General features: G+C 32.6%; 1 protein-coding gene across 1 annotated transcript in view; it reads right to left on the bottom strand.

The window, feature by feature from the left end:
• LOC120331400 (rho GTPase-activating protein 5-like) overlaps positions 1-15,601 on the bottom strand; it is a 55,619-nt gene that overhangs the window by 13,597 nt on the left and 26,421 nt on the right. Inside the window, exons 16-25 of the mRNA XM_078114060.1 lie at positions 14,917-15,224; positions 14,235-14,384; positions 13,908-14,014; positions 13,252-13,348; positions 12,559-12,778; positions 6,438-6,502; positions 5,801-5,941; positions 4,905-5,062; positions 4,171-4,423; positions 3,085-3,237 (exon numbers count right to left, since the gene is read on the bottom strand). Of these exons, the coding sequence (XP_077970186.1) occupies positions 3,085-3,237; positions 4,171-4,423; positions 4,905-5,062; positions 5,801-5,941; positions 6,438-6,502; positions 12,559-12,778; positions 13,252-13,348; positions 13,908-14,014; positions 14,235-14,384; positions 14,917-15,224 (1,652 nt within the window). The remainder of the gene's footprint in view (positions 1-3,084; positions 3,238-4,170; positions 4,424-4,904; positions 5,063-5,800; positions 5,942-6,437; positions 6,503-12,558; positions 12,779-13,251; positions 13,349-13,907; positions 14,015-14,234; positions 14,385-14,916; positions 15,225-15,601) is intronic.

Genomic DNA, 15,601 nt, shown 5'->3' with positions numbered 1-15,601 from the left:
ATCGAGGATGTCTAGTTTTTATGGTCCACCAAAGTTACAATGAAGGCCATATTTAGATGGTATAAAAAAATTTGTGCTCCGCCCCAATTTTTTTTGGGGGTTTTTTTTTTGGACTTAACCCTTTTTGGCTCTCAATTTTCTGGACCAGAAACAATTTTATTGGACTTAGGGCCCTTTTATTATGTTTTTATAGAGGCTGGTATGGACTTAGCGCTTTGTATTATATTTTTTGAGAGGAGCTATGTCCAAAAAAACGGACTTAGTCCCAACTTACAATGCAGTTATCCAGAGCTAAGTCCACTATAGTAGACACAGCTCTGTTTAGTTCTCAAATGCCCTAAAAAAAGCAGGGTATGTCCATAGCTGTCTTGAGATCTAGAGCACCTAGAGATAAGGCAAATAGACCAAAATGTAGAGCTAAGTCCAGGAAAATCAGCAATTGAAAAATGTCATTTTTTGGAAAAGTGGACTTAGCACTGTTTGGTTTTGAGGTGTCGATAAGGGCAATTAGGTATTTTACAATTCTTTAGCCATTTGTACTAAATTATACTATTTTAGACCTATCAATCAGCAAAATCATTGAGTTGAAGACAAATTTATTAAATCTTGCAAACTTTTAAAATTTTGAGTATAATATGATGCCAATAAGATGTCCAAATTTTTGAATTAAAAAAAAAATTGACAGATTCAATTTCGCTATAGACCAATTTTACATATACAGTTGGATAAATTTTTTAAAAAATTGAGTAGAATGAAACAATAGTTAAGCAAATGCATTTATGCTGTTGAGGTTTGAAATCAACAGCCATTACTAATCCTATTTTTTTTTGTAATCTGTTGAATTTTCAAAACATCTGCTCAAAATACAAACCAGACGATCATGATTGAACCCACCCAAAGGGTAGACATCTTGACGCAAAAAATAAGGGAATGGCAACCTTTAAAACGCTCAATATTAACTCGATTACCATCTAAAAAAATCTTGAATTCCCGTCTGAGCTAAAATTTTAACAAGGAGTACCTTTATCACCTGCCCTCAATAAATGTTACATCTCGTCCCTTCAGTAAAAGATATTAAGCACACAGATTTTGTTTACCAAGAGATGTGCTAGTGTTATATTGACAGCGAATTCAAATACTAATGTCAATGGGTAAACCATATTGAATCTTGTTTAAACATAGGTCATGTCTATATTGGTCGGTCCAAAGAATTTGATCACAACAAAAATAAAAAGTAATTCAAAGTATTTAATTAAAGAAAATATATTGGAAATAAAAAAAACGTGTTGCATTGAAATCATGAAATTGTTAATCATAAAAATGAATAACTAATAATAATAATAATAATGAAAAAAATGTTTGTGTTACTCCAATTTTAATTATTTAGCATAATTCAATTGTCTGCAAAATCTTGTTATATGCCATATTTTACTTAATAAATTTTTCTACAAATTAATTATTGGAGATTACCTTATTATTTTACTAAAACTAGACATTTCATACCAAAATTTTGTGTAATATTCAAATTTTGGACATTCAATTTTAATGTGAGAATTTCCAAAAAGTACAAATTCAATGTAACATTAAGTTAATAAGCTAAGAATTTAAATTCTTTCTACTATTCTGGTTTATACTATTCCTTATATTATGTATGTGGTCATAAAATAGGACATGACTATGAATTATAGTAATGAGATAATTAAGAATAGAAAATGAATAAAAACAACGAGTAGATGTATATATGTCTCTCTCTTTGACTCTATTTCCAACTGAAACCCAGTATATATAAAAGCAAACTCCACATTTCAACAACATGACATATAAATATTCCTTAAAAATAACCAGTAGGCTATGCATAATGAATGTATTGCTGCTTAAATTCTAACATACAGACTACAACACTTCACTGACAATGTAATAGCAAATGCATGCAGAAGCTTATAACAACGCAGTCATAAGATATTCAAAGAGACTTATTTCCTGTATTTGACGGCTTCCTATTTCCTTCCTAATTGTGTCGCATGCATGTATGCCCGCAATTCAATGCAATTGAAATAAATTACAAAGTGAGAATAAGGAGAATTATGCCATTAGGTCGGCATTTGATACTCGAGTGCTAGTGTTTACAATTGATTGCTTTCACGAAATACGACAAGCAAATTTGATATGCAGAAGCACAAGAAATAAATATACAGGGCGTCCATAAAATTCCTTTACAATTTCAAGTTTGTTATGAAATCAATATAATGATAACCAGGTTTGTTTTTTGGTTTTAATTAATCAGAAATTGTTCAAGTATTTTTACTTCTATAAGGTATTGATGAATTCCTATTGCAATTTTGAAAATTTCAAGACTTTATGGACTGGTCCTTGTCCCTATGGCCTATATAATCATGGCTTCCACTTCATATTCAATCCAATTCTATATTAAAATATAATTACTGTAATGACATTCAAGTTGAGTGTATCATACACAAATTGAAGATGTTTTCTAATTAGATTCCATCCAAGCTGACGTTATACAAACTTTAATCTATGTCATATTATTGATAGCATCACCAAAGGCATCATTTTATATAAAAAAAAATCTTGGTCAAAAAAATCACTTTTCTAGACCAATACTGACAAGATGCTTACAAAAATTAAGTACAAAAACTGAAAACTATTCTATGCGAGTCATTGTTATTAAAATAATTATTACCATTGAAAAGTGCCTGTTTACAAATACTTCAGAAACTCCATCTATCCTAATACTATATATTAAAAACATAGCTAATTGGCTAAAGTAAATATACATATATTTTTTTATACAGCTAGATGGATCGATTCTGCAGCTCCTATATTGATGATGTTGTGTATAACTGAATTATAGCAAGCAGGAGCATATCACTACATAATGAAAACATATCCACTTGACTAGTAGATATTTATACAGCATACGGCTATTTATAATGCAAAGCAACATATTCCACATAGTTTCTTACATCGGCTCGAACATAATCAAGGTATGTTAAAATATGACTCATATAATAATCGGAAGTTGGTGATAAAATCCCACACAAGTGTTCAATAAAGGTTACTCACTCTTCGTTTTTCCTCATCCTTGCGTTTCTTCTCTTCGTCTTTTGCTTTTTGTTTCATAAGTTTTTCTTCTTTGGGAGTATAAGCTGATGTAAACTCACGATAACCTGCCATACCAGGATGCAACAGTTCATGACTGGTTCCTCGCCTCATACCCTGTAAGAAATAGCTATGATAATATTACGCCTATATGAGAAATTTTATATCACAAAGTTAGCATAAGATGGTGATAATAATTTATATTCAATGTCATTTCTCAAAGTACACTTTGCAGCCAAAAATATTGAACGTAAAATCAAATTACAAGGGAGCAGACAAAACTACGAGGTTTGCTGATTCCTAAGGGAAATTATAACTGTTGGCTGTTAAGGTTCAGGATAGTTCAGACTCAACACCATATTTAGAACTTCAGATTAATTCTGTCCTATTTTAACTTGATAAACTCTATATTACAATAAACTTGATACTGAAAAATAAACAAATCAAGAAAACTGGATGGTTAGTTCAATTATAGATAGCAGGGCAATGGAGTCAGGGTTTTGCATGTTTTTATTGATCCTGGAGTCAGAGTAACTCCCCAAAAACAGTTGTATTTTTGGGTAGAGATTTTCAGATCTTCAATGGTGCAACAGTAACTCGAGGATTGAGTTGACCTAGCATTTTTAACAAATGCTTCGAGAAGGCTCGAAAACGCCAAGGTTTATATTATCAATGTTTGGTTTTCTTGCAGTTCAGGGGTTTTCTTGATAAACTCCGAGTTGTAAGTCAGCAATCATGTTAAAAACACTTTGTCCAAGCGAGGGAAATTACCACCCCGGAACTTCCAACATCATTAATTGCACCAATAAACAACTAAAATTATTTAAAACGAGTCTGAATATTAGAAAAGTAAAATTAATAATAAACGATATTTTTGATGCCCAGGTTGACCAAATTCTGAATGTATTTGGATTTTTAAAATTTTAAGTTACATGTGTACTGCTAAAAACAATTCATTCAAAACTGTACTTCAAATCAGTCAGATACATATACTATATGCTATATATGCTTGCTGTACTTTTAGTAAAGACAATCACATTAACAACTTACAGCATTGTGATGTTCCACGTCCAATTTGGATTCTAGAATGCCAGCAGTAGAGTATCTGTTACTTCTATGATTTCCATTGGTGCTTGAATCCCCTGAATCGTCAGCACCTTTCAGCGGAGTTTTCTTCGATTGTTTATATGGTGTTGGACGTCGAGTAATAACACTACTGAGAGCGCTAGTGGAAGCACCGTGTTTGGAATGAAAAAATTTGGACAGGCTGTGCGGAGATGCGGCAGATTGAATAGATTGATGGCTGTGAGTAAAGAAATTCAATAAGAGAAAACAGTATTATAAGGTTAGGTTACGAAAGCGTATTTCGTACTACAAACAAGATTTAATACCCAATATAGAAGCAGGAATAATGTCTCCCGATTATTTAATTATGGCAATTACATTTAACCGATTATATAAAACCTGACAAAAATCGCAAAAATTCAGCAAAAAAACGTGACAAAAATGTGCAAAAACCACGAGAAAGCATCAGAGTTACTATGTTTTTGATGTTTAGATAATTTATGATTCTAAAATCGTAGTTTGAAACAACATTTATCAAAGAATTTCATTAAAAAGTTAGGCAAGGTAAAAAATCCCCCCCCCAAAAAATTTTTTTTTATTTACTCAACACAGATTTTTCAGGTTTCATCTTTCTAAGTCCTCAGACACTAAAACAATCAAAGAGTACTCCCTAGAAAATCCCAAATAAAAACATGAAAACATTGTTATTAAGTGCTTACCCTGAATCTTTTGTATCGTTTTTCTGTCCTGTAGGAAGATCTAATTGAGGCAGCACCCTTTGACCTGTCTTTTTGGGATCAAAAACCATGTATGGAGGATTGAAATCTGTAACTCCTTCTGTGAAACTTTTTTGATGAAAAAGTTGTTGAGACTTGGACTGAAACAAAAGGATAAAATGAAATGAAATATCTTGTTGAATTGGGGTAAATTTTCAATAGTATTCAATTCTAATGAATGTTCCCTTAAAAAACACAGGTTCACTATGCTGAAAATAAATCTTGAAATAGACGAAAAACTGCTTAATGGTTATAAAATTTTTCAAAACTTGGAATTTTTTGAAATCTCATTTTTATGTAAAATGTCAAAATTTCGCATTTCGAATCATGTCACTCTCATCCAAAATATTTATTCAAAAACAGCGATTAGAAGCTCAAACAGCCATTTAGATCGATTCAAAAGTCATGTTGCACACTTGTTATTATGACTGCCTTTAGCTCTCTTTATCCGTCCATTGCCAGGCCTATTTAGTTAATAATGTAATTCAATTTTATAGCAAGGAAAACAATTAAGACAATGGTTACAAATTTCATCCAATCTCTGTGGTTTGTGCATACCAGGGCTATTAAAGACTCTTATTGACCATGTTTTTAAAAAAAAATTAAACAGTTAATGTCTATATTGAAATTACAGGCTAATGCAATTCAATTATATAGGAAGAAAAAAATTGACATAATGATTTTTATCATTCGTCATTCAATGTTCCCTCCAAATAAAGCCCCGTATATAGCGTATACTAGGGTTATTAGTCACCACGAGGGTAAAGACCTGGTAACATAGTGACAATATTTCAGAGTTTATATTTATATATCATACACATATTATAGCGTCATATTACCCGTGGTTTTCCCTGGATCACTGACGCCACCTTGTTGACAAGATCTGGGTTTAATTTGCCAGGCATTGAACCGCTAGATTGTGAGCTCGAGGTTGAAGATGGTTTGTTGTCTGTTGTGAAATTATTGACAGCAGGACCCTCCTGTGAAAAGATGAGAATAATGTATTTTAATCTCATGTATTTTATAAGATTCTATAAAGTTGATGATTTTTTGAACACTATTCTGAATGTTACTCACACATTCATTCTGAACAATTCTCTACTTATTCAAAAACCAATTTTTGAATAACCATTATCTATATAATTCAGTCAGTACAGCTGACACAATTACATCTAATTGAAGTATAAGGCATGTCTGGGCTAGGCTGACAAATGCATTTAGTAGGAGCAACTTTAAAGTTGAGATGATTGTCTGATATATAGATTTATTACACTTCAACCACAAATTGACTACTGTATTGAACCTAAACTGCCTACAAAAACTCACACAATTTATGAAGTACAACCAAAATGAATGACAAAGTATAATGATAAGAGATGAGAAGTACGAAAATCCAATTTCTAGTAAATAATAAAAACAGGCGAACCTTAATGTTAGATGTGTAAGAAATGCTATAATAAAAAAAGTTAATATTACCTCATTATCAAGTAACCCAGCAGTTGGACTCGTATTCGGCGTCTCTGGTCTGTAGTCTCCAGGAACTGAAAGACAAAACATTACATTGGCAATATAAAAACGAACAAATAAGATGTATGGAGCCAATTCTATTCTATATCAACTTTATATACAAAAATAGATGTTATTAATTGAGACTACACAATGTATTCACAACAAACAGATCATTTCAAAATGCGAAAACGTCTAAAAATCATTATCTCAACTATTTCTATTTCATACACATTCAGCTCACTTCGTAAAGTACGGACCGATAAAAAAGGTTGCAAGTCATAATGGCACACAAAGAGTTCAATTCAATAAGTCAACACTATTTAGAGAATACCTGGGTAATAGAATTTGAAAATAACTTTTAAATGCAGCCCATTGCATAATGATTCACAATATAACATATAAGAAAAGCTGATATTTATCAGCAGATATAGACAGTGCACGAAGTAAATTACCGTAATTACTGAGGAATTACTTGGAAGTTTCCGTAATTAACCTCCGAAGGGAGAAATAACATAAAAGAAAAATGATATTTATTACCAGGGCTGTGGCCAACTTCAAGTTTCTTAAAATTATTTCGATGGCTTCTGAATACGGATTGCGAATTCTTTTAACTATACTCCAGCTCTGAACTACGAGAAACCAAATTGTGGAAGCAAAAACTTCGGCGCATGCGGGTATTCTTTATTTGCCTGATGAGAAATCTTGAAAATTTTGATGCTTTTTAACATTCTTTTGGAATTTCAAAACTGATCATAACCAATAATTCTGACTTCAATTCCGATCTCGTAAAAATCAAAATTCCATATCCAGCTCTAACTATGGTGCATTTAAAATTAGCACTCTGGCATCCGACTCTAATATCAATAAAAATATCCCAAACTTTAGACTCCATAGCCATGCCTAATACAGGATATGATGCAGATACCGTATAAAATAAATGGGAATTACCACACCAGTGCCAGTTAGTTAAAATATTCAAGAATGAAAGTAATTTACCTGTAAGTAAAAGCATAATCTTGATACAAGACTTATATTCCCAATTTATTTCACTAATCCAATATCACAAATGATATTCTACTATTAGGATATGGCATAGTATCATACACTGTTGGGTCAGTATGAATGAAACAAATTAAATAGTGGTAACATACCAAAATGATATAATATATACAGGAACATAAAAAAAACTTGTATTGATGAAATGTCAGTGGTTTCACCAACTTTTCAATAGTGTTACATCTAAATCGAATTACCAAGAGCTCATTCACATCTTTCATAAAATACAGTAGTCATACAGTGCTAGACTTGCACGTGCTCAGCATTTTGGCCTACAATCTGTATGGGGAAGTATTGTTATTATGTCCGTATGAACTCGGCAACTAGATGACTATTGACTAGGCTCATTGACTAGATGCGAGCATTGAATGACCAGCTTTTCCGCAGACTAGTCAAAAGTACATGGATTATAAAAGAAATTGTTAAAACAGTGAGAAAATTACTCCCAGTTGGGAATCACTGGGTTAGAGTGTTGTATTTATGCTGGCATCCTAGGTTAAAGATATCTCGTTAAATTCTTATCCCTTGCAACTCACAAATGACAAACTAAATCGAGTACGCAATGCTAAACCAAAAATATTTCCACTCTTCCAACAATTATAGCTCGTTAAGTATTTGTCTATCAGTGGATTCTCATCCTCATCCTTTTTCGAAGTGTACATGAGAATATTTGATAAAAAACTCAAAATATTCTGATTTCAATTCGAATATCTGTTACAGTTTTAACTATGAAGTTAACTTTACAGAAAATTTTAATAATAAAAAAAAATAAAAATCTGTTAATGTTTTTCGATCATAAATACAGATATATATTTCAGTCAATTTAACGTATTCTGAATTGATCAAACAAACTGAAGATATATGTCTAACTTATACTAACTTTTGAAATGCAAAGTCTGATGTCTATATTCTAATCTCAATGTCCTTTAAATGACTAAAACACACTAGACATAGCCTATCATTTGCAGAAAACTGATATATTATGACCAATATATTATAGATATATAGGTATTACAGGTAACACTAACCTTTGCATGTAAAAAAAAACCAGGTAGCATACATTCCTAATACAACCTAATTTCTTCCTATTACTTAAGAATACTTTAATCTCATCCACATGCCTAAGGATTGCATTAATAACTTTTAATCCCACCTCTCGTTAACAAAAACAATCAATGATATGGATTATTATAGCAAGTGGAATTAAACCACATTGAATGATTGTGTCATAAATTAGGCCATTACCAAATATGTGTGTGAGGAGCGTACCTATCTTGCCATATAGTTGCACAACCGGTACTTCATGCAATTGCAGAAATGATCCATTATGGCATCATAATGCATTTATATAAACCCCCTATGACACCACAATGAATTCCTCACATTTAGTAAATAGCCTGCTGAACTAAATCCTGTGTACGCCACTAAATTTCTTACATACCAAGCACTAAAATTTCCCTTCTAAACTCAGTTCAAAGTCACATAAAGCTTTCTATTTTTAACAAAAACAATCGATATCCTCGAGTAGGAGATTGACTTCCAACGAGAGAGAAAAATCTAAATTATTCTAGTCAGTCGATTTCATTACATGCCAGTATATTTTGTCTTGGAAATGAGATCCCAAGGGAGACATGTTCTGAGGGAAATCAATAGTTTTTCTGATGAGAAAGAAAGGTTCTCATCATAGGTAAATGGTAGAAAATGTAATACACAGTACGTGATCCGAGACAGGTTTTGGATTATTCACTTTCTGATTTTGTTTATAAATAAAGTCTTGTTTATCAAACCATCTGTTTATCAGTAGGAAATCGCTTGTGTCCCCCCCAAAATTGTCTTACGTGGTGTGCTTGGACAAAATAAGTAATGTAAACTGCGAAAGTACGGTAATATCTTTTCGATCAAATGTGAAAGATTTGGAACCAGTACTGAGACCAATCACCACTGAAATCGAGCCAAAATTCAAGCTTTTGTGCAAGAATATACAAGCATAAAAGTCTTGTTGAAGGTATTATCAATTTTACCATCATTTTTTTTTAATATTTCCTGTATTATAAAACTTTATTTTCATTTTAGTTCCGGAGGGTTGCAAAAAAATGTGGCCGTGCCAAGTGATGAAGTGCGAAGAACACTGACATAAACTTATTGGACGATCTTGTCACATTCCAATATTCATTCAATAGAATACCAACTCAATGAATACCCAAAACTTTTCCAATACTTACTCTATTGATGGATTTTAGAACACTAAAATTGTATGTATGACTCATTTGGAATCTATAGCGATAATAAAAATACCATATCTTATTTTATAAACTAAATATACATGGTATGGTAATTTATAAAAGAGTATACGTCTAGCATTTCCTGACAGAAGTTTAACACAAAGCATACTGAATAAATACACTTATACGAAGCGCAAAATTGATGTAAGATATAATAAGTTGAATACTAGAAATGCCTTGAAGAGGAGATAATAGATTTCAGTACTGGAGTGTCAAGTTGAAATGTTTGCTACGCTTCTCATTGATTGACTACCCGAAATGAAATAATTATTTATTCAATTATTGTAATGATTACAAAAATCAGTTTTCGTCATAACTATTTCTCCACGTAAGCAATCACTGTACACCAAACTGCATATTGTTCCAAAAAGATATGCAAATTTATATATATTTTTGGCAACTAATACTAGCTATGGCTTTTCAATCAATGCTACCGGTTTTGTATTAAGTCAAAATCTATTAATCAAAGAACGCAGCCAGATTTTTGATTAATTTGGAAGTGAAGTAAACAGAGTGTCAAAGGAGTTTTTCATTAATCACCTTTTTGGATGTAACAATTTTTTATACACAGTGTTCACTCTGAGCAAGGGTCTGTATAAGAATACAATGATATGCAGGGATGTACATTGGCTATTCCAACCAGTGTGCCATGGCCCACAGCAATATTTTCATGTGGTCCATAAACCTATTAATAATTGTAAGAGTTATTGATAAATTTAGTTTCATTTGTGAGACTATAGTAAAATTTTGATTGTAGTAGCAATGAATGATGACAATGTTTTTTGCTACTGCAAGTATTTTACATTCTAATTATTAAAGTGTGGACATAGCTTCTGCTTTTCTTTTAGTTTTCCCTTGCATGAAAAAGTTAATGGGCCACGGAAATTTTTGTCCAACGAAAATAGGCCATGAAAAAAAAGGTTAAGAACCAATGGCCTATCCAATTCATCACAAGAAAGTGATCAAGTTTGAAACTTGATTATCAAGCTAAATTCCAAATCCAATCAAATAAATTTGCCTTAATTATGCTCCAGTGATGATAATGCATTTATCACAAATTTAGGAAAATAAATATTGCATCACTGTCGAATCCACCATCGTTTCAAACTTTCAAATTCAAGATTCATCCATCTGTTAAAAATGCCTTTTTGTAGCAAATTGATATATTCTACCCCATGAAATTTGATACGTACTACAAAAACAAACTACTTCATAATATACTACATTGATATGACGATATGAAACCCAAAGTGGTATTTTAACATTCTAGTCATTCATAGGCATTCCTAAATATAAATAACCTAACTACACTGAATTTTCAAATAAACTAAACTATACTCTCGATCTTCAAAAAATTCCCTTGCTTTGATACGCATCTTACCTAGTACAGTACCCTCGATTGCGCTCGAATTTAACGCTTTTAGTTTTCTATTGAAAGCGTCAAGCTTGCATCAGTATTCAGGTCGGCTTTTCGATTTTAACAATGTTACGTCATTTCCTTGGTTGTCAAAACATATTCACGCGAATCAACATGACACTGTTACGTTTGATGGTGTATTTCTATACACCGAGCACGCTGGTTCTTTTTAAGTACGACTGACAGATTGAGAATGCGAATCAATAGAAATACAGCCAGGAATAGATAGGACATCAATAAACAGATCATGCGTGGATCATATTAAAATAACATCACAGAACACATGAGATTTAAACATGATACATTCGATAAAACTGCTTCCCGTTATATGACTTGACAACGCTGACATGTTGTTGGATAAATGACTTCAATAAGCAAGATCATGAACGGATCACAGTGAAATGTCATAATGAAATATCTAAGGCTTAAGTATGATCCATCAAAAAAACGCATTTTCATTAAATGAATAACCGAATTGAAGATGTTGTTACTTTGACCAAATGTGCTTTTCAATTTTAAATTGGATTTTTTGTCAGGCTGGAAATTTCAATGGAACAAGAAATACAATCGCAAAATCAGGCTTATAGAGGAAATCCCTGCTACCGCATTTATATTATGAAAGAACAAAAAATTGAGTCTTATTTATCATGCTGTTGACTGGTCAAAACATTATTCTGTATTCTAAAATGGCCTGCCTAAAGAACGCCATATTATTTGTTTTTGATGTACGGGTAATTCTGCTTGAAGCAAAGCCAAATGATATTGCTCAAGTTAAAATAATTACTAATAAGACAGCTAGGGAATTCTCATACAATTTAATTTAATATCCTTCATACTATAAGTTGTTAATTGCTATTTGAAATAAAAATTGAGTGTTTTACAATTATTTGTATACTCTCAGTTACACTGTTTTAGAGTGAAATTTTCATATCAACCCAAACTATTATTTTAATTCAATATTTTAAATAGTCACAGGGCACAAACTATCCAAAATTGATTGACGAAAATTGTGCACATCAGTGTAACTAACAGAAAACCAGGGCCTCCGCAGATATTGTGATAAAATAAAACTAGTAATCATGGAAGACATTTCCATCTCCAACAAACAAATTTTAAAAGCGATTGGTCCGGTAGTTAAACTAGTTTGGCCCCATAAATATGAACCCAACAATATGGCAATATTAGGTTAAGGTGACACATATCCTGTTCAAATCCCATACCCTCCACCTCACCCAGAATGTAAAAAATCACAAGACTTCAATGACTGTACAGTGCTTGCGCAGTGCCTTTTTCAGAGCAAAAGAAAAGCGCATCAAAACATTGAGCAACTTACCAATCCAACTAGATTCAGATTCGGTTGCAGGTGACACGGGAGTGTTGCGAGGCATTGGTACAGGTAAACTGACGTCACTCGCAGGTGATGACACCGATCGATCCATATTGAGCACAGACGGCCTCAACATTGGCAAAGATTCAGTGCTCGATGTAGCCGGAACACCGTTGACATTGAAAGATTTGTCCGGTGTGATCGGTCGAGAATGAGAATTTTCATCCTAAATGGAATTTTTGTTATAATTATCATATTATTGTTACCTCTCTCTTACAGCTGCTTATACAGGGTTTTATTCATAGAGCAAATAACATTATGTATTTTTACCAATGTGAACACCTATTTAAACATAAGTCAAGTTATGATTGTTGACAAGTGCCACACTAAATGGCTTGGCGAGCCAGGTTATGGCCTGTCTGTCTGCACTCCCCTGTCTCATAAGAGCTAATAAATTTGATATCATACATTATTCTGCATTTTCATGACAGAGTACATGTTAAAGACACATTCTTTCTTGCACTGCATAAGAAAATGCATTTTGCCTTGTTTAATCAAAAAATTCAAATTATTCAAATGTTGAATGTGGTTGGGGAAAGATATCCACTCTATTCTGGAATCACTTATGTAATATTAACAAAAATCTGCATTGCTAAATTAAATTTTTAAAAATTAGTATTATTGAGTAAATAGACGAACCGCATTTGTAGATTTCGACAAATCCATGGCTAGTTCTAATCCACAATCATCGTCCATTTCAGTAGAGTTTCCTCCCTCTGCGACTGCTCTTGCAATGCTGGATAGAAAAAATTCATAAAGTTTGGCATTCAAGATTTCAGCCATGCTATTAAGGTAGATTCCGTATTTTCAGAGTACGATCGTTCAAGAAAATTCTGACATTTTCAATATCCTACTTCGTAATATCATGTGTTGTATTTAAAAAAATTATACACTTCATACTATCAAATGACATTAACCACTATGACAAGCGTCCTTGTTGAATATTTCCGGGCATTATTCCAGTCTAGAATGCATCTCAAATAACAGTGAACAATCAAAAAATTCCAACGAGCTTTATGAAGTCATAGACTTTCATATAGGTGTTATAAAAAATTTCCTCGAAAATAAAGAACAATGCCCAAATATAGGGCACAAAGGTACAAGAGGCTACGACCTCAACAGAGCATGCCGAAATCAGAAACTGACCAGTGTCACAGTGTGACAGAATGAAATTTTCCCAGATAAATAAAAGTGTAACCATGAATTAAAAATAAAAACTCAAATTGTCGGGTCTTGAAGAACAGGGGAAATTTCAAAAAAATTAATTGTTCAATAAAATGAAATAAGACAAGTACCTATTTATAGCTTCAGTTTGATCCTTATGCTCCCAAGCATCTTTAAAAAAAGTGGTATAAACTTCAGTTTGCTTGTTATGATTTGGTGAAACAGTCATGAACCTTGCCTGTCGAAAAAAAAGCATACCATGATTTTCACTTGGAGAATTGGAGAATGCAAAAAGTAAACAAACTGTGATATTGAATTACTAGATAAAATTTTAGCTGTGCTCATTGAAAGTAAAATATTTAATAAAAAATTAAAAAACAGACATAACAATATCAATATAATCAGATATCAATAACATAGGAACGATTCCGCAACTATAAATTCTTGAGTATATTTACCTGTAACTTATCAGCAAGTTTGTTGGCCTCAATGACAATTTTTTGAGTTTCTTGGTCGCGGAAAAAACTGCTCGAAAACGAATCTTTCGATTTGGATGACATACATACTATTTGGATTGGATAGGCACTGACAGTGTATTCGGCAAAAACCTATATAAATAGAAGGATGGAAAAAAATATTGAAAGCTCATATGATTTCTTATACCATGGGTGAAGTGGTACGCATCCATTGGCTATTGGTGGGCCAAACTGGAAACATAATGCTGGCTTCGGACATGCAACCCCTAACTAGGTTATTATTATTTATCAGTGAAACTGATGGATAATCTGTTAAAGATTGATATCAAATTGTTATAATTAGGTATACAAATGCTCAAACTGTGATAATGACGAAACAATTGGCGGTGATAGAATGCAAAGAAAAAAAAGTGTTATGCTATTTTACTCAAGTTCGACGGGACATATTGAATCATTAGTCATTACCAAGCCCGAAATTATTCGCGGTTTGGGAACCACTGCCTTAGGTGTTTGAAGCAATGATCTTAACCTGCGATGCCAACATCAAGATGGCGCACAACCTGAACATAGTATGTGTACCAGCTTAGGGTTCCGGTTGTGCATCATCTTGGTGCACATATTTCTGGAGTACCAAAAATTCTCCATATAACACTGAAATATTTACCTTCATAACAGAAAATGAAGCCGGTCTTCCTGTATCAAACAGCAGTAAAAATCCATGCACAGTTTGTCTTCTGTTTAAAAGATGTCTTGCACTCTGGTAGGAAGTCATTGTAATATGGATCCTACGACGTTGATTTCCGAGATACGTTTCGACGACGAGGGAATCTCCAACTTCGATTGCGTCTTCTCGATCATCGCTAGCAGTTGAAGACGCGTCTTTGTCTTTATCGTCTTCGTTAGGCGGCATGATTTTGCACGAAGAATGATTTAGTAAAGGTAAAAGGGCAATGTCAGCACCGGTACGGTCATCTGAAAAAATATGAAATACAAAAAATGATTACTTTTTAATCAACTGCAAAGATTATATTGTGCAGAACACCAAAAAGTATAATAAGCTATTCCAGAATTTTTCCTTCAATAAAAGATCAATGAATATTAAACTGTTTTTTAACCCCAAAATCCTAAATTCTTGTTGTTTTTAGTACTTTATACTCAAAAAAATCAGTTGATGACATATGATGATGACATATGCCATAATTAAGTATGACTCCATTGCTAAGCTGGTAGAAGTTAAAATAATAAGCTATAATTTTGGATCTCAAGATTTCTAATATTAATAATGATGAACGTACATTTGTACCCATACATTTGCACCCGTATATCCGCGAGTTCAATCTATATGAGGG

Source organism: Styela clava, chromosome 6 (genome assembly GCF_964204865.1).
Source record: "Styela clava chromosome 6, kaStyClav1.hap1.2, whole genome shotgun sequence".
NCBI classification, from domain to species: domain Eukaryota; kingdom Metazoa; phylum Chordata; class Ascidiacea; order Stolidobranchia; family Styelidae; genus Styela; species Styela clava.
The sequence above is the reverse complement of the archived record's forward strand: the minus strand, read 5'-3'. Positions and strand labels throughout refer to the sequence as shown.